This window comes from Heterocephalus glaber, unplaced genomic scaffold (assembly GCF_053883595.1).
Source record: "Heterocephalus glaber isolate CG9 unplaced genomic scaffold, H.glaber_assembly_v1.0 deba00001606, whole genome shotgun sequence".
NCBI lineage: Eukaryota > Metazoa > Chordata > Mammalia > Rodentia > Bathyergidae > Heterocephalus > Heterocephalus glaber.
This window is the reverse complement of record NW_028258377.1, coordinates 36,471,808-36,491,598: the sequence shown is the minus strand read 5'-3', so window position 1 is coordinate 36,491,598 and position 19,791 is coordinate 36,471,808. Positions and strand designations below refer to the sequence as shown.

Sequence of the window (19,791 nt, the reverse complement as noted above, 5' to 3'; positions counted from 1 at the left end):
AAACACAGATAGCATTATTTTGTGATATATTTAATGTAGTATTCATAAACCATTCACTATGTCTGCTCCCGAATTTTGTGATGTAAACAGAATGCTATAGTGGTACTGAAAGAGATGTCAAGCCACAGTGGAGGAAAGGAAAAAGGAAACTATACTACAATACTATTTATACAAGATGTGTACCTGTATCTTTGTGTGTGTGTGTGTGTGTGTGTGTACCCATATCTAAATATATGTACAGTCAAGGAAAGGATAACAACAGTGTGTTTATTTGTAGTGTAGCTCTGTATAGAATAATGGGGATTGGAGGGTTGGTAGGGCAAAATAGGACCATTATTTCTTTCTTTCTTTTTCTTTTTTTGGTACCTGGGATGGAATTCAGGTCCTCGTGCTTGCACAGCAGTCGGCGAAACCACTGAGCTAAATCCCTGGCCCCCAAGGACCGTTATTTCTCTCTTGCTCTTTTTCAGACTAATTAACAAAAGCTTGTAACACCAGGCACTTAAGTATTACCAGGTACTTAAAATGTTCTAAAGGGTTGCTGTCCACAGGTATATTGTGAGTCTGCATTCTGACGTAGATACAATAATGGAAATATCTTTGAGGCCAACGTGTAGAAAGTGGATTTGAGGTCCTGTGGATGTTCCCCTACGGCTTACTGGGGGCAGCAGAGCCTGACAGAGAGGACAAGGCAGTGAGATTTTTGGCTTTTACTCCACTTCAGCCAGAAGAGCCATTTTCATCTGTTTATTAAGAGTGATAAATAAGATTTGGGTTACACATGAACTATGGAGGGGAGGCAGCTGTTAAAAGTAAGCTTTGAAATCAATAACCATAGATAAGGTGGTGATGGCCTCCACTTTTCTCTGCTTTGAGCATGCCTGGGTTTATTTCTTAGGGAAATCAGTGCACTAGATGAAGCCCTAACTCCCAGCCATCTAAGGAGAGAAACCCAGACAGTGAATAGATTGAAAACTAGAGAGGATGCTAGAAAAAGCCAGGTGAGAGGAAGTGCCAAAGAGCCAACCTCAGGTATTTGAAGGGCTGCCTGTGGCACCAGCATCAGAATAAAACCATGGGTACATGGAGATGCGAGAGTTGTGCAAAGATGCAGTGAGAAGTCTCGGGAGGTAGTGCGTTCTTTATCGCTGCAGGTGTGCAGGCAGAAGTTACTTAGCCGTGACGTTTGTGGGAGGGCTTCATTCCAACAGCACCTGAGACTAGAAGCTTCTAAGGTTAATTTCTTCCCCTAAATATCGATTAGCTCCTATAAATTCAAACAGTGTGTGGGGCACTAGAAATGTAGAGGCGATGCAGAGAGACAGGGTCCCTGGTCTTACTACAAAAGCAAACAAGGCAACAAACAAGTGAGCTTTGAGATTTTAGATACAGTTCCAAGGACTGTAGAACATGGCAGCATGACAGAGAGCAACGAGAGTAATAGAGAGGGGGCGTTTTTAGTCTAAGTGGAGACTAAAGAGCTCTCTGAGTGGAACCTAAGGAATGAGGAGGCTTTAATGCACAGACCTTCTGGGAAGAGGGAACAGGATATGGAAAGAACGTTCAAAGCGAGGGAGGAGAATCCTGTGATCTGATTTGGGGTTGAAAATGACTCCCTAAGAAACAGTGGCAAATGGAAAGGGACAGGAGGAGAGGAGGGAGGGAGGCCAGCAAGGAGGCTGTATTTGTCAAGCAGAAGAGAGATGACACCAACAATAACTAAAGTTGACAAGAGTAAAAATGGAAAACAGGAGAGGGATTTGAGCTTTATTTCTATGATGCAAAATACCTCTGTTCTTCCATGGATCCCAGCGTAGGATGGCAACGGGAAGGGACTACTCCTAGCCAGCATGGTACAATAGAGGCCTTGTTTGCAGATACTCCAAGGGATGGCTGGGCAGGGTCTCCCTGAGGTACAAGTTCTGATAGAGTTGAGTGATCTTACTTAGCCTCTTGTTAGTTAGGCAAACTAGGGTGCCGAAAATCAAGATAGGGCCGGTCCTGCATGGCTCAGCTGCCCCCACTTCCCATGCTCAGATGATGGACCAGGCAGGAGGTCAGACAGCTAGAGAAACTTGGGTGTATTAAGACTATCTGAGCTGCAGTTTAATCATCTGTAAAATAAGACTGTTGTCCAACACGAGATCACCCCCAAAATGCACTAACCGTGACTGTCAGGTGCTCAGAAAAGTACTCGATAAAGGACCAGCACCCGCACCAAAATCATACCCTTCACAGAAGAGCTTTTTGAAAGACTTATTTTCACATTGTTTTTGTTTCAGCTTGCCTTTTGCCTTATACAGGGCCCTGAAACTACTTTCCCCAGTTTTATGCATGTTCCCTCCCTCCTCCCATTCCCCTTTGTCAAACCTGCTGGATGCTATCCTCTCTTACTCTCTTTTCCCCTGTGTGCTGGGCATCAAACTCAGGGCCTCACACATACTACATAACCATGAGCTACACACTGGCTCTTACTCTCTTTTCTTACTTGACTTTTCTTTCTTTTGCACTACTGGACACACATCCATCTTCCAAACCCCTTTAGCCTTTGGGTCATCCAGTGAAACTTCTCTCTGGAAGATTTTGACATGGAGAGCAGCAAGACAGTCTGCTACGTTAGCGACTAAAAATCACACTGCAGCACTTTTACAATGCCTGACACATAATACATGCTCAGGAAGTGTTGGCCACTGTTACAATCGCTTGTTATTCTCTGTGTTCTGTAGCATCCTGTGCATACCTCTACCATCTCCCTCATCGTACTGGGCTATTATCTTTGGTTTCAGTGTCCAATAGACTCCTTGAAAGCTGAGACTGACTATTTATTGATGTTGCGTTCCTATTTGCTTTTAAAATCTTGGGAGGATTATAATTTTCTTCAGGTGGGGTCACATGGCTCCTTTTAGATCATGAAATGTGAGCAGAACTACTATTTTCCCTTTTAGGAAAAAATGATTTATTCTCCTGTTACTAGGGACTGAATGTGGTGTCTCTCTGAAATTCATAGACTGACTCTCTAACCTCCAGTGTGGATGTTTGGAAAGAGTCTTCAAGGAGGTAAAGTAAGGTCCTAAGATTGAGGCCCTAATCTAAAAAATTGATGGCCTTAGAAGGAGAGGAAGAGACACCAGAGCTCTCCCCTTCTCTCTGCATGCAGAGAATGATGCCCCATGAAGACACAGCGAGGAGGCAGCTGTCTACAAGCCAGGAAGAGTATTCCATCAGAAACCAACTTGATGGTGCCTTGATCTTGGATTTCTCATCTCCAGACTGTGACAAAGCAATTTTCTATTATTTAAGCACACCAGCCAGTGGTATTTTGTTGTGGTAGCCCAAGCTGACTAATACACCAGTGTTAACCACTTCAGCTCATTCTTCCCTTTTATGGCAAAAATGAAATCCCGTGTTGGTGTGGAAATGCAATGCTGATCCATCACCTGGGGGACAGTCACCCCAGATTTTCTTAGATCTACAGCAGACTTTGTAGAGAGATAGTTTGTCCCTGGAAAAACCTGAAACAGAACCTATCCCTAGAGCCTAATTCCCCATATAGCATATATAGGGCCCTTAACAGCTGAGGTGGAAAGAATGTGTGATTCCAGAGAGAACAGGAAACAAAAACAAACAACCAGAAAGGCATTCCTTGTGTTTACATGTTGGAGTTCTTGCCTTATTAGTGTAGAAGTTTTTGCTGTTGTTTCCGTACTGGAGATCGAATCCAGGGCCTCGTGCACGCTGGGCCAGCACTTCACCACTGAACTACAGCCCAGCCCATTAATTCTGTAGCTAATAATCTTTCCCATTTCTGTAGGCTGCACAAGAGGCTCAGTACCCTACTGCTTTGTGTGACCAGGTGCATCGTTCTCACAGCCCGGCGCCTGGGGACCGCTGAGCCTCACAGGTGTTATGTGGTGGTGTAGCTGGACTCGCACTCTGGTGCTGAGGTTCAAATGAACGTCTCCAGAGGTCACTGTGCAGGCTTGTTCCTGTGGGGCTGCTGGGAGGCAGTGGAGCCTGTAGGGCAGGGTCTAGTGAGTCCCTCAGGTCACAGGTGCTGCTCTCAATCTGTGCTCCCACTAGAGACGTGCCTGTTTTGCTAAACAGACTCCCTCCCACAAGGTGCTACCACCTGCACCCTGCACGGGCAGCCTTCCTTTAGACCTCCAAAGCTGCAAGCTAAATGCACCTCAGGTAGTTTAGGTGTGAGCTTCGGGTAGCTCACCGCAGTGATGAGAAGCCGATGAATGCGCCTGGCTCCTTGTCTCCAGGTGTAGGTCTCTGCATCCCTTAATGCCTATAAGGAAGGCCGAACTGAGGGCTGTCATTGCTTAGGCTGTCCCCAATTGCTAGGGGTCCTGGCTACAGTGTGTGTGTCTCTGTTCCAGGTCACCCTGACCCTTGGCAAGAGGCTGGAGCATACATGCTAATAATGGAAATACTGGGAGTCAAGCCAAAGGACGCCAACACACACACACACACACACACACACACACTGCCATGAATTCCAGGACATATATACTAACACTCAGTTAAGTACTTTTTCACATGTATGTATTTGCATGCACCTGAATATACTTACATAAATATGATGACTCAGGCGCTGATACATACTCTTGAATATTATATCTACTGATATTCACACACAAACATATGCATAAAAGCAATAAACTTCCTTCATATTTTCTTTCTTTTTTGTCTTTTTGAGAGAGGGTCTTGCCATGTAGTCCCGGCTGGCCTTGAATTTGTGATCCACCTGCCTCAGCCTGCATTCACTCTTAAGAGTGTCGCATATCCTGTATCTATACCTGCTCATGGACACACGCACATCCATGTTTATACATTTACACACCTAAGCACAGAAATGTACATACTTATATCATTCCACATGCTCTACACATTTCTCTTGGAAACTCCGTTGGAACTAGCATGCCTGTGTACGCATGTCTGTGTGCACCTGCATGGTCCCGCAGCCCCATGCTGGACACATGGACATCCATGACACACAGACACACAGATGCTGCAGTGAACACACTTAGGCACCATCATGAGAACGTGTCCTGTGCTGGTTCCTTCTGGATTTGAGCTCTAGGTCCCTTCTGGACTATCAGAGGGCTGCCCTAGGACAGGACCCTGCTTCTCCCTTCTTGTGTATTCCTGCTTTGACTTCGACCTTCTTCATGCTGCAGAGACTCAGAGCGTCCCTGGGAAGGTCAGGTGAAGGACAGACAGCTCAGCCCTGCCTCTCTCCTTGGAGGGAATGGAGAGAGACCCCCGTTGCTTTGCTGCCAGGCCCTGGGAGGCAGCAGTCAGGCCTGGGGACTCCAGCTCTTTCCAGAGTCGCTATGTGTGCCTGCTCTTCCTGGGGAGCTAACCCAGCTGCAAAGTTTCTGACCCTGGGACTCTGGCTAGACTTCCACGAGTCCACTGGCCTGCCTGTGCTGTGTGTCCATGGACAAGTGAAATCCTCTCTGGCCTCAGTTTCTGTGTCAGCTCTAACTCCCTATAATGTAGGGTAAGAAGCCATGGCTGGGTTATCCCAAAAATCTAGGAAATAAATATTTATGTTTGGCTCAGGAGACCATGTACTTTGGAGTGAGAGAGATGTGAGCTCATATACTATTTCTGCCAGTTATTAGCCGTGTCCTTAGGTAAGCAACCTAACCTTCTGGTCCTTAGTTTCCTGTTACATACTGGAGATAACTTCCTTTACCCAGGGGCTGCTGTGTGACTTAATGGGATGACATATCCAGAAGGGTCTGCCCAGTGCTGGGCGCAGAGCAGTGTCTAAAGTGTTCCTCCAGAATAAGCTCTTTTTCCCGGCTTTGTACTCTTACTGTGAGCCCAGTCTTGTTCCCTGGATGGACTCTGAGTGATGAGGAAGGAGGTGTGGATGAGAATGTGGTCAGGGATTTGTGGTGAGACCTGGAGGAGGAAGAAGGTAAGGAGAGGGACCTTTGGCTGTCACGGAGAGCGTCAGGCCCCCGTCCCATCCACTCTGTGCTGTGACCGTGCTCGGGTGACCTCCCACTCTGGCCATCAGATCCCCTCTCTGTAAAATAAAGGGCTGGGTTGGACCATTTCTTTCTTTTTTTTTTTGGTACTGGGGATCAAACTCAGGACCTTGTGCTTTCGAGGCAGGTGGTGGCACCACTGAGCTAAATCCCTGGCCCTGGGTTAGGCCATTTCTAAAGAAATTTTTCTAGAGCTGAGATTTTAGGGGTTTTCTCCCCTAAATCAATCATCTGTGAAGTAAATGAAACAAATATAGACAATTAAGAAAGAAATTGCAGTAGTACGGAATGTGCTTGCCAGAAATCAGCAAGGTGTGCCCCCTCTGGATTTCCTTTAATAAAGAGGGAGCCGGCGAACTCCCCTGAGGGCCACCCTAAGGAAGTGCATCGCTGCGAGCCTTCTGCATCGCTGCGAGACCACCTGTCTTCACTGCAGGGCTCGCTCCTCTCCTTGGCTGTCTCCATCGTTTGCCCTGAGGTGTGTGGAGCCTGGCATTGTCTGGGCTTGGATTTCCACTCCTGATGATGCTTAGGTTGTTGCATCGTAGGCCCCCAGTCCACCCAGGTCTCGAGCCTGCTCCTTGGTGTTGTGGCACCACAGTGCAGGGCTAACCCTTATCTATGGCTTGAGAGGCTGGAGCTTCCTCTCTGCTGGTCACTAACTGCCTCTGTGGTGTTCTCTCTCCTGGTCTCAGTTTCCTCAGCTGTAAAATGGGGAACATGCTGCAAGCTGTCTGCTGCAGAGTGGTCACCAAGGCCCAGCTATTGTGAACGTGAAAACGTGTTGGGAACCACATGAAGCATCGGGTGAGAAGAGCTGACTCGCGCTGTGTGTCACTGTGCATAGCACTCTCCACGCTCTGCGTCTGAATCCTTGCAGCAGGCCCGAGGTGGACACTGCTGGTGTCCCCGTTTCACAGACGAGGAAGCAGACTTTGGTGACCTTGCCTAAGGTCCCAGAGCTGTATGGTCTCTGTAGAAAGCTAGGTGGGGAGGGAGTGAGGTCAGGAGAGCAGACAGAAGGCAGGGGGAGGGCAAGATGAAGCTAAGGCTCAGAGAAGTCTAGGGGTTGCTTAAGAGCACCCAGCTACTCGGAGATCCAATCAGAATTGCCTCCAGTCACAGTCACAGTCAGTCATCATCATCGTCATCATCATCATCATCATCATCGTCATCATCGCCATGCAGTGAGCAGAGCCTTTACTGGGATAAACACTTCCTTGGACACAACACACATAAAAACTGGATGTTAATCACCATGGGGGTTTGACAGATGAAGAAACTGAGGCATAAAGACACCCAGCAAGAGATCAGTGGTTTACAGGGCTTTGAGGCAGTAGCGTATCTAGGCCTCTCACTGAGGTTAATTTTAGGCTGCACTGATTTTTTCACCAAGTGGCTTGCTTCCTCCAAGTGAGTACAACCGAATTTTTTTGGTGGTGGTGGTGGCAGTGGTATTGGGGACTGAGCCCCGGAGCGCACTACCCCCAAGATAGACCAGCTTTTTCCATTTTGTTATTCTGAGACAGGGCTGTGCTAAGTTGGGCAGGCTGGCCTTGGACTTGTGATCCTCCTGCCTCAGCCTCCCAAGTAGCTGAGATTATAGGTGTGGACTGCTGCACGCTGGACAAATGGCCTTTTTCAAGAACTGAGAAAAATTTCTAATGGACTATTCATCCATTGTAGAAATTTAAAAAATACAGCAAAACTGAAAGAATAAAATAAGAATTATTTGTAAGTCTATGAGTCAGAGATAATTGCTATTCACATTTACCAATCTCTGCTTTATACTCTTTTTCTAATGTAATCATGTTTAACTTTTTATCATAGAAAATTTTAAACACATTCAAAAATAGAGCAAATAGTACAACTACTGCAATATATCATTTCAGCTTCTGTAACCTTCAGCCCTCTGCCGCTTTTCAGTTGAATTTGAAATCCTCGAGCAGGTCTTTATATTTTATTTTAATCTAAAAGTGGAGCCCGGTGAATAATGGTGTTCTTGTAAGGCTGAACGTGGGCCATGTGGTGACCCTGTTAGTTCTTGTAGCCACTGCAGATGTTGGTGTTTATGCAAAGCCCCTAACGATCACCCGAGCCCCGTGGTACATCACCAGAGACCCGACAGGAACACCTGACTCTCCACCTCCTTGGGGAAGACCACGGCAGAGGATAAATATTTCAGGGAGAGAGATGTCCGCAGCAGGAAGCAGCAGCTTGGATTTTGATTCACTCACCATGGTTGTCTCAGCAATGGAACCGAAGCTGTTGATGAAAATGTTGCAGCTCACGTTCACTGGGGGACCTGCCAATCAAGAGAGATTCGTGCTTAGCCCCTGTAGCGCAGGACCCATTCCTGGAACCGACCTCGGGAAAGGGTCCCCCTGGCAGAGCAGCCTCTCGCGTGCCCTCCACCCCACTCCTACACTCCCTGGATTCCCAGCCTCCATTTAAAGTCTCTATGCCACGTTCCTCATCCCCAGGTGAGCAGCAGGTACAGAACGCCAGGGGCTGAGCTGAGATGTACTTTCATTAACACAGGATGATTCATCATCCTGCCATATGGTTGCAATCTCTTCCCCAAGCCCCACCGGCTGCCTGCCTTCTAATTTGTGTCTGAAATGTATTTATGGCTATAACATTTGGAAGCCATCTTGGGAATCATGAGGAACAGCGAGTATCTTGCCTTGAACTTATGAACCAAGAATGATTCTCCAGAAGGGCAATGATAGAAATTACCAGCTGAGGAATCCAGAGGAAACCTCCAGGGAAGTCCACTGGTCTTTGTTAAATATTGCCCAGGCAAACTTTTTGAATCTTACTGCAAAGGTTAGGAATGGAGTGGAGGAATATGCACTGCTTTGGTATCTCATTGCTGGAGGGAGCTCTGTCTAGTTGAAATGCAGTCTCTTCATTTTATCCTATTAATTAAGGCATTAGAGGGTTCCCTCATGTGCTGAGAGTGTTACTTACTAACATCACCTTTTTCTAGCCTCTCTGAGGAAACAGAGGCTCAGAGAGGTTAAATTATTTACTTGTGGCCACACCACTAGTAGAGAGTTGAGCCAGGGTCTGAGTTCAGGTTTGCCTAATTCTAAAGGTGATTGTCTTAATGACTGTACTGTAGGAAAGAGATTCGGAGAAGGAAGAGGAGCGCTCTTTGTCACATAGGGCAGAATCCAGAATACTGAGCACTGGGCTGCCACAAGGGGGAGCAATTAGAGAGGAATGTAGGCTCACTAGTAACCGACAAAAAAACAAGAGTCAAAGGAAGGTTCTGAAGAACTGGCCAGGAGAGATCTCCTAAAGATGAGGGCCTTGAGTTGAGCTTGATTGTGTTTAGGATTCAGATAATAGGTCCAGTCTTTCTGAATAATAGGTCTTAGTCCTCATGGAGATTGCAATTTGTGGACTTTTTAAGGTCCGGTTTCTGGTTGGTCCCCATGAGGGACAGGTAGGCAGGGAAGAAATATTGTTCCTGTTTCACCAATGACCGTGGAGAGTTTTATCCATTCACTCAGGCTCATTTAGCTAAAAGAGAGTAGAACCAAAGTTTTCTGATTGTGGAAAGAAAGAGGAGACATCAATGTATCCTCTGTATGGACTCCATTTCATCTTTCTTAAAAAGGTTTTCCAAGCATTGCACCCAAACTCAGCTAAGATTTCCTTTTTTCCCCCCAGAAATCTTGGTGGATAGGAGAGGACTGAGTCTTGGTGAGAATCCGGAGTTTTCCTCCTAGGGAGTTTCAGGACCTCTGGGATTTAGACTTAATTTTAGGGTTCACTGGCTGCGTGACCTTGGGAGTGTGTCTTCCCTCCCTGTATGTGTGTGTGTGGTGTGTGTGTGTGTGTGTGTGTGTGCGTGTGTGCTGGAGGTGGAACCCAGGATCTTCACACTAACTACATCCCCACTCCTTTGTAAAATCTTGAGACAGGGTCTCACTGAATTGTTAAGTTGCCCAGGCCCGCTTGAACTTTTGATCTTCCTGCCTCAGCCTCCTGGAGTGCTAGGATCGTAGGCGTGCACCACCATGGCCAGGTCACCCCTTCCATCTTGTGGATCTTGGCTTCTCCATTGGTTCCCCTTCCAGAAGGAAGAGCAGGTCTTGGTCATCACTCTCAGCTCTGTAGTTTGGCATTCCCTTATGGAAATGATCCATTTCAAATCCGTCTGAGCTTCAGGGTTCTAAGATCTCGGGGGTGGGAGGCCCCTTCAAGTCACCCCAACCACTGGCTCCCAAGCTGATGTGCAGACAAGACTGTTTGCAGCAGAATCACCTGGGAGACTTTTTCGATTGCAGATTCCCTGGCCAGGCCCTGCACTGTGTGAAGTCAAGTCTCTGGGTGTTAGTGCAGACTGTCGTGTCTTCCGAGCTGCACAGCTGGCTCGAAGATCTCTCCAACAGAGCAGCTTCCACCCCACGTGAGCCGAGTCCCTAACACCTCCAGCACTGGGGGATTCATTGCTCGGGAGCAGCCTTTTCCAGAGCTGGGTAGCGCTCTGTGTTAACAAATCGCTTCCTTATGCAGAGTGGAAATCTGCTTCCTTGTCATTTTCACCTAAATAGACAGAGGCCTATTTTTCCCCATCATTTAGCCTCAGCCTCAAATCCCTTCTTTCCATTTAGCCTCATGCCACTGACCTGCTCCCAAGAGTCACTGCCCACCCCTCCAAACGATGGGCGCACGGTGCCCACCCAGGCCTGTGAGTGTCTGGCACTGTGACTCTCATATAAAGTAGATCCTGATTTATGTGTTTGAGAGGGTGTCAGCAAAAGGGACCCCATGGGGAGGCGAGGTTCATCGATAGGAATCTGAAATTAAATTATCTTGAGAAAATTACAATCCGGCTGCCTTTGGCAGCGGGATCATGTCTATATTTCATTAAATATTAAAGTTTAATTTTGCTTTTGTGTATGTGTTTGCATTGGGCCGTGCCCCTGATCCTGAGAGCCATTATAATACAAAAAGTCTTGGAAAAGACACAGGCCATCAGAGCTCCAGGACAGAGGCCCATCAGCTCATTCCGCAGATGGTGAAGTAGAGGCCCCGATACCGTAAGGGTTTATTTGGGGTCACACGTGTCAGGTAAGTAGCACTCTTTTCTTCCAAGTTATAATGGGCATTGGTGCCTGCAAGTCCTGGCCACCCTTACCTTCAGGAGGGGTCAGGAGCAGGAAGATGTCTGGTGCCTGAGGAAGCTGCTGAGTGATTAATCACTCTGTGAGGTTTTCAGACAGTGTGGGCCTCTAGCTTTGTGTTGGGGTCACTGGAAGCCTGACCTGCTGGGCTCTCTGGGAGCTCTTCAATTTCTCTGGGGCCTTTGGAAATCTGTGCCCTAGTGAAAGTGTGAAAAGACTCATGGGTTGTAAGGGGCAGACAGCTTTTCTTGCCAACCTCCCAACCCTCACCATAAGGGAGACCCTTTTCCTGGCCCCTGGGATGAGGTACCGGAAGCTGCAGCTTATTTCAAGGCACAAGGGGGCCAAAGAGGTTAGAGCGTTACTGGGAGAGGGCCATGAGATTATCTAGCTCTGCAGGTCTTGGGACCCAGAGTTCTGAATACCTCAAACTGGGGAGGGGAAGGGCCCCAATTCAGGGGTCTGAATGAAATTTTATTTCTTAAAAATGTCCACTGCTAGTTGGGGGTGGTAGCACACACTCGGAAGCCCAGCACTCTGGGAGGCTGAGGCAGGAGGATTGCAAGTTTGAGCCCAGCCTGGGCAACTCATTTATCAAGACTCTATCTCAAAATAAAAAATAAAAAGGACTGCAGATGCAGTCCAGTAGAAAGTCCTAGGTTCCATCTCTAGCAAACCAAACCAAGATAAAAGAAAATCCATTGCTCTGTTAGTGAGCGAACAAATGAATAAACAAGCATTAGACAAAGAACCGAGTCACAGTAGCTGGGTTAAAAATGCCTGGTTGAATTCCTCTACCTGACTCACAAGTACAAGTTCCCAAGTTTGATCCCTGGTTTAAAAAAAAAAATCCATGGTTGAAAAGTCCCTGGTCCCCAGGCATGGTGGGATGTGCCTATAATCCCAGCACTTAGGAGGCTGAGGCAGGATTGCTGTGAGTTTGAGGCCAGCCTGGGCTACATAGCGAGACCCTGTCTCAAAAAATAAAACACAAGACAAAACAAAACATTCCTGGTCTTCAAAACCCTGGCTTGGTAAAGCCATTTAACAGCCAGTATGTGGCTGGCTCATTTGATCATTCACTTATGAAAGTAAACCGAGGGCTTTCCATGCACCAGGCTTGGTGGTATGCACAGAGGACAACTGAGGCGTGAACCCCCGGTGCACCCACGTTTGGCCTATGAACCAGTCTTCCTAAGAGCAAGATCACACCTCTGCTCGGGGTGGAGTTCTGAGAGAGCCCACCAGGGGGCAGAGTGGACCAGAATTCCTAAAAAATCTGCTTGGGGTGGACCACCCGATCTGATGGTGGAGGGCCCTAACCACTCCTTGAACAAGTTTGGTTTGGCCAATGGTGCTTTTAAAGGACAGGATTGAGTTTCCAGTTTGGAAGAGTTCATGGAGAACCCCAGATTTAAGTCTAGTCCTGGGAGACCTGGCTACCTGGGGCTGCATTCCCTCCTGGCAGCCATAGGCAGGAGCTGAGAAGCGGCAGCCCTTAGCCAAGGGCCGCTTTTTTTGATTTTCTCTTCTCTTCCCCATCCTACTGCATTCATGGACCATGCCTGCGTGGCCTCTCTGCTCTTAGAGCTGTGACTCTGGTGAAGGGCTTGGGTCAAGTGTGCTGTGATAACAACCTTTGTCCTGCCTTTCCGGCCCCTGGAGGAAAAAGGTTGTGCTCTTGGTGATGGAGGATGTGGCCTCAGGAGCGAGGTGACAGGAACCTGGGTGCAGAGCGCCGGGAGGTGGACCCACGAACAGGCCCTGGTGCGTCTTCCAGGCCCTTTTCTATTCCCAGAGCTCCCCAGAGTGTGGCTAGCACTCTGGAAGGGGACTTGGAGAACAGAGGCAAAGTAGGCACATGCTAAGCAGCTGCCACCAGCTGTCACTGCCCTTGTTGGCTGTTGGGCTTGAGCCAGAGGAGCGGTGAGGAAGGGCATCTGGAATCAGGAATGGATGCAGAGGTTGGCTGCAGGTCCTCCGAATAAAAGTTTGTTTGTGTTTTTAAGTCACGGTCTTGGTATGGAGTCTGAATTGGCCTTGAATGTACTATGTAGCTCAGGCTGGCCTTGAATTCACGATGATCCTCCTGCTTCAGCCTCTCACGTGCTGGGATTACGGGCTTACGTTACCACCCAAAATACATTTTTACCAGGGTTCTGAAAGGAAGGTCATAGTGCACAGACTCCCAAGGAGGCCTTAAGATGGCACCTCCAGACTTCGCCTAGGCATTTTAAGACACTTACAGCCTCCTAAGGCATCAGTGAACACAGAACTGGCCTCCCTTCTTCCAGACATTCCGATCCCACAGGGCTAGGAGGGCAAAATGAACCTTCTCTGCTGGCCTGGACCAGCAGAGGGTTTGTGATCTGGCAGCCATGGGGCAGATCTGGCTCACAGACGTATCTCATTTGAACTTCTGTGTTGTATGAATGGGGAAGTTTCACATAGACCTTGATTTGTGGCTTTTCTTAGAATCCTGGCTGATTTGGCCACACGGAACCCATATTTCTATAAGGCCCTGTGGGCTAGGGCTCGGAGCAGCTTCTCCATTCGAAGAAGCCTGGAGCGCTTTTTATCCATAGTCTCTACCATTCTCTGTTATCTCACTTCTGCCTCACCTGGCCCATTTCAGTTCCCTTCCTAACCCTGGTAGGCACTTGAAATTGTGGCTCTGATCTAGATGAGATATTTTCAGAATTATTTGTTAATCTGTGGGAACTTTTCAGTGCGTGAATTTGACAGGAGACCCCATATCAAAACAAATAAAAGTAGAGGGAAGTAAAAAGAATTAAGGTATGTGATGCACATGTACCAGCTCCCCATGATGAATGTAATCATTTTGTACTGCAGACATGGGCTAATCAAAATTTTCAAACTTAAAAAAAAGACATAACCAAATACCACTCCCCCCCCCGGAAGTGTAACTGTTAACATAAAAAACAAAACAAAACAAATAAAAGTGGAGCCACTTGGGGAGAAGTAGAGGAGTTGCTCATTGTTCCACTGCTTCTCCCTTTGGGGGCACCTGGTGGAAGCCCTGAAATTCCAGGAAGGTTCTATTCAACCCTGCAGATGGGGCCCAGTGCATCACGGCAGAGCTGGGGAACTGGAGGCCCAGAGAGAGGGAGAGGCTGATCCAAGCTCAGAGTGTGCCTGTGACCAGGCCCAGACTCGAATCTGCTGCACTCCATGCCCAGAGGATCCTCCGTCTGAGATACCAGAGGTAGCAAGTCAGCCGTGCCTCACGTACTGCCTCCAAGCAACTAAAGGTGCTGTGCAGTTGGAGCCTCTGAGGCTTTGTCTGGGTTTGGTGGGAGAAAAGGTTGACTTGGTGAGCAGCGCTGGCCTTGGGTACAGAGAGAAGGGGCTGTGGGATTCATACCATATGCATACGATATCACGCTGTTTGATTCTCTAATCTGGGAAAGCATTTTCCTGTGGAAACGAAAGGAATGTTTTCTCTACCTTTAAAATTGGGCCTGATCCTGGCATCGTATCCAGACGTTCTCCCCATTAGCTTGTCCAGGAAATCTGAGGGTGACATCGACTTGGGAGCAGAGCGGGCGGCTTCAGCCTCCTTGGAAGCAGCGAGGCTGAGAGAGAGAGGAAAGCACAGGGTTAACGATGGCTCTTTCTCACGCTATGATCAGACCCTGGCCCCATTCAGTCCAGCGGCTGCAGAGCTGCCCGAGTGTTCTCAGCAGAGCAATGGGTCACAGGGGTCCGTAATGAGCGAAGGCCTGGGCTGAAGTGTTTACCCAGCCCAAATGGAGGCCTGGCGGGCAGCCGAGTGCCTGACTAAGGCAGAGAAACCACGGACACCTTTAAGGCTTCATCTCGGGGTTTGGGGAGTCACCGCTGGTACTGGGCCTCCCTGGGAGAGGAGATCCAAGGGGTAACCGTCTGGTGGAATCGGCCTCCACTTTGGGGTCCCTGGGCAAGGCAGTTTCATGGAACAATTTAGCCGAGGGACTTTACAGTAGAAACAACCTAGCCTTCAAGAAGCTCAAGGCTTCTCTTCACAATCAGTCACCGATTAAAAAACAAGACAAAATAAAATGTTTCCAAAGCCAAGTGCAGTTGGGAACGCAAATCTAATCAGACATGCTTACCCCAGGCCTCCGCGGAACCTTTAACGAGCTTATATTCTCATAGTTTTGGGGCTCCTGCCTCATGAAACATCCATGTTAGAAAATGCTCAGTTGGGCCTGGTGAGCTCTGTAGGTCTCAGAGTTCATCAGTGGTCTCTGCCTCTTTGTATCAAGAATTAGGGATTTGAAATCAAACAGCTGTGGATGCTTCACGCGTTTTCGGTTACCTTCCTTGCCAACAAAGCGCTCCCAAATCGCCATTTAGATCAGTACGAATCACGAATGTCTAAGAACAACAACCGTCCCCGGCCAGACTCTCGGAGACAGAGATTTCAGAATGCATCAAGATGGGAGACTGTGGGGTTGAAGAACCACCCCGAGATTTCCTAATCCTGTGTGCCGCCCTGCCACATTCCCTTGGGGCTGATGTATGGGAGGAAGTAGATGGACAGAGGGAGAAATGCGTGTGTCTGACAGAAGCTCCCACCACTGCATCAGGCAGGACACGGTGCCCCCAGGGTTTGTACTCGGCTTCCCTCACCCTTCGCCTCTGCGCCTTTTCTGAGGGCATCACTTATGATGGTTCCAGTGATCTGCTCCAATGAGTGACTCTCAAATCCACATCTCTCGTTGAGCCTCTCCTTTCAAAGCCTTTTGCTCAGTTGCCAACACCTGCAGAACAATCCCCTCCCGCATCCTGCATGTACCACACATTTCCTCCCAACTCGAACACCACACTTTCCTTCCCATGCTGCCCCTCCAGGTCACAGTGACCCCCACGACACCTGTGGACTCCTCACCTCGTCCCGCCCTCCTCTCATGACCGTCACTTACCAGGTCCCATCAAGCCAGGAGCCAGGCCACCATGTGATGCAGCTATTTGTGTTTCACAAGCAGGAATCCTGCTTGTTTCTATTTATTTACTTACTTATTGTTTGTTTGTTCTCTTAATCCCCTACGGTGTGTATCATGGTGTCTCAGACTTCTCTGGTGCTCGGAGATTGCACAGTGAATGAATGAATAAACAAATAATATGTTACTTTAATTAATCAAATATCCTGGCTAGTGGGAGGTGGTCATAAATATTTATATATGGATTAACAATTTTAAAATAATTAGATATTATGCATAGTAATAAAGCCATTGACAGCATCTGGCATTGCTTTGAAGATTTGGAAGGTATTTCAGGATGATTTGGGAACTCTGGGTTAGTAATCTGGAGATGCTTTATTCATATTGGGAGGAGCTAGTTTGTTTTTTTTTTTTGGTACTGGGATCGAACTCGGGTCATTGCACTTGTGCAGCAGGCAAGGAGCTAGTTTTGATGCAGAGAATGAGAGACAAGAACACTTGCCTGTTTATGTGTGTGCAGCTACGGATGTAGGAGACCTTCTGCGATGTGGGTAGATTTCTATGTGTGGTGGGTACGTGTGTCCCGTATACAAATGGGTGGATGCAGAATGGATGTGCTGGGATGGGAATGGGCACCAGGTATTTGTGGATGTGGAGTGGATTGTGCTGTGTAGAGCAGCGTGTGTGAAAGTGTGAATACCTGTGTTCATGACAAGTGTGGCATTTGGTATGGGAATTTTTGTGTGCGTGTGGGGTGTATACATACTTGGGGTAGAAGGTGTGAATGTATAAAATAAAAATGCCTTTGTAGAAGTATGCTTGAGATGTGTATATTACACGTTTATTTATTTTTATATGTTTATTTTTTTCGGTGCCAGGGATCGAACTCAGGACCTTGTGCTTACAAGGCAGGCATGGCACCACTGAGCTAAATCCCTGGCCACATATGTTTATTTTTGATCTGTATGATGAGATGTATAGAAGAGCACAAAAGAGGCAAAGCACAGATGATTTGCAATGTGTCCCACATGGGTGGTTTATTAGCTGTATCACCCTGGCAAGGTGGCTCAGATCTTCCTGAAGTTTAGTTTGCTTATCTGGCAGATGAGCTTTACCCAAGGAGTAGCACAGGTGCACAATGGCTGGGACTCACTGAACTCTTCCCCGTGCAGTGCGTGCGTGTGGCAGCTCGCAGCCTGGAGAGGGCGTCCATCTCGTCTCACCCTGCTTTAGGCTGCATCACCGACCAGCGCGGCGGGCTGGTCTTCCCTGGTACTGTCCATGGCCACCACCACGACCACAGTCCCGGCTGCGTCCCTGTTGGACTCACGGGTTGCCCTGGGCTGTTGTGAGCAGAGGCGGGTGACGCACAACGTTCCCGCGCTGCCATTCCCTTCCAGACCCTCTCTAGGGATGGCAGCCGTGCGGCTTCCACAAGCCCCGTTCTCTGCAGCTCCTCCTGTCCCCTAAAAGGATTTGGGGACACAGCCCTCCCTCCCAGCAGCTACCAGACAGCGCATGCCATCGCTCGGCCTTAGACCTCTTTCATAAGCCCGAATCCTATTAGGCAGTACAGTGGGAGAATGAATTCGCCCCAAATCATCCCATAGCACCTGCTATTAGCATAAAGTGCTGTTTAATAGTACAATCCTCCACAAAGCTGACAAGTCCTCGGCTCATTCTAGTTCTGTCTGCAGCAACGTATCTGTGTGTGGTCACCTGTCCACGGCCTTACTCAGAACCCTGGCTCTGAGCCAAACTGGAGGGGACCAAGACTCTGAAAAGCGAAGTAACTGGCTTCAGGACACACAGCAGTTTAATGAGAGAAAGGATTTCAATTCAGATTTCATGAGTTGACTCATACAAATGCTACAACATTTCAAAAAGACTTTTTTTTTGGTACCGGGGATCGAACTCCGGTCCTTGAGCTTGCGCAGCAGGCGCGGAAACAACTGAGCTAAATCCCCGGCTTCAAAAAGACTTTTGTAAACGGTGAAGGGTATAAATCAGGATAGTTTCTTTCAGTATTTGTTTCTAAAACTTGTTATGTATCGTGTCATGCCAAGAAAATCAAAACGTGTCTGACCTCTAGTGACCCTGGCATGCACAATTTTGAATTTATGACACTTAAAAACAGAGAGGCTATAATTGTGGATTAGCGTTGTGTCAAGTGATTCATATTGAAATTCCTTTGAAAGTCTCATGTCCAGTTTTTCACTTTGGCAATTTCTGTCCTGTGTGTGTTCTACCTCTACAATGACTCCTGAGCTTTCCCTAAGTCACGGAAGAAGATCAGCCGCATTGGAAGGCATTAGGGACACACGGAGGCTCTCTGGACTGAAAGACAATTGGCTTACTATTAAGTCAGTGTTATCGTGTGTATTCAGCAGCAGTAAATCACACTCCCCTTCCTCACAGCCCTAGTCCAAAGATTCTCTTATTTTTCCCCAATACAAAAGCTTCATTCATTTTTACGCCCAAATAGCCCTTTCCCTCCACTTGATAATCCTTGTACATTTCGGCCTATATTTAGACAGGACAATTTGAACAGGATTATTTTAAGCCCTGCACCCCAGTGGACCTGTGCTGTGTGCATCTGGGAAGAGTAAATATGCCTCAAGGAGCTCCTGATGCATGTTTGGGGCCATCACCTTGAGGGACTTAAGGATTTGTTTGTGGACCGTGAGGCACTGGATAGAGAAGCTAGAAATGAATCTGAGAGGTGAAATGCTCCATCATTAGAATTTTCTGACCTTGCAAAAGTATTTTGGAATGATGCAAATTGTTTCCGGGATTATTAAATGTTGTGGGTGGATTAGACTTGGTTGAGGCAGATTTGATTAATAGTAGTTTTCAGGATGTCTGTGAGGTCTTCGGGGACGATGTTTTCCATCCCCCACTAAAGCCTTATGGTTTGTGGTGTCTTCAGTGGACAGAACATTAGACATCTTTCAATTTCCCTCAGGGGGTCTGTTATACCAAGAGCCGTTGGTCCTTAGAGGATGTGTTAGTTACTGTTCTCTTTGCTGAGACAAAATACCTGACACTTGAAGTTAGAGGGGAAAAGGTTAATTTGGCTTATAGTTTGTAGAGATTTCAGTCCGTAGTCATCTGGCTACAAGGCAGGGATGGCAAACAGGCATTGGAGAGGAGAAACAACATGGCACACACCAGGTAGCAAAGGCAACAAGGGAACCTTGACAGCATCTCCCTGCCCCTTTTATCTTTTTTCAGGCTACGTAGGGTGGGTAGCACTCACACTCTTAATCCTAGTCCCCTTCAGCCTAGGTCTGCATCATGAATCAATTCCGGCTTCACACACTCTAGATCAAGCCTATGGCCACGGGAGGCTTTGGGGAGACATCTAGACCCAAACCATAACAGAGGACGTGAGCTGTGACTATCAATGACACAGATGATGGAAATGTCCAAAAGTAAAGTTCAACAGAGGGCGAGGGGCAGGGTTGTATTACAAAGTTGGGGCTGTGTGACCTTTGGCTCTTGGCTTTGAGTCTCCTGAGATAAAAAGTGAAGCGATTAGGAGAACTCTTAAGAGTCCTCCAGCCCAAGGCCATCCTTTAATGAATCTATAATATTCCCTCTTTTTCACGCACCTGATCTTGGGATCTGAATTTGTCTGGACTCCTCTGGGGGAAAATGAGTATGTTTGTCTTGGTCCTTCCCCATCCAGTC

The 19,791-nt window shown here is 47.7% G+C and overlaps 1 protein-coding gene across 2 annotated transcripts in view; it reads right to left on the bottom strand.

Annotated features, from left to right (window-relative positions):
• Positions 1–19,791, bottom strand: part of Glra1 (glycine receptor alpha 1) — a 101,254-nt gene that overhangs the window by 54,598 nt on the left and 26,865 nt on the right. For both annotated transcript variants that reach the window (XM_013078811.3, XM_004836543.4), the window contains exons 2-3: positions 14,621–14,748; positions 8,249–8,316 (exon numbers count right to left, since the gene is read on the bottom strand). In XM_013078811.3, the coding sequence (XP_012934265.1) occupies positions 8,249–8,316; positions 14,621–14,748 (196 nt within the window). The remainder of the gene's footprint in view (positions 1–8,248; positions 8,317–14,620; positions 14,749–19,791) is intronic.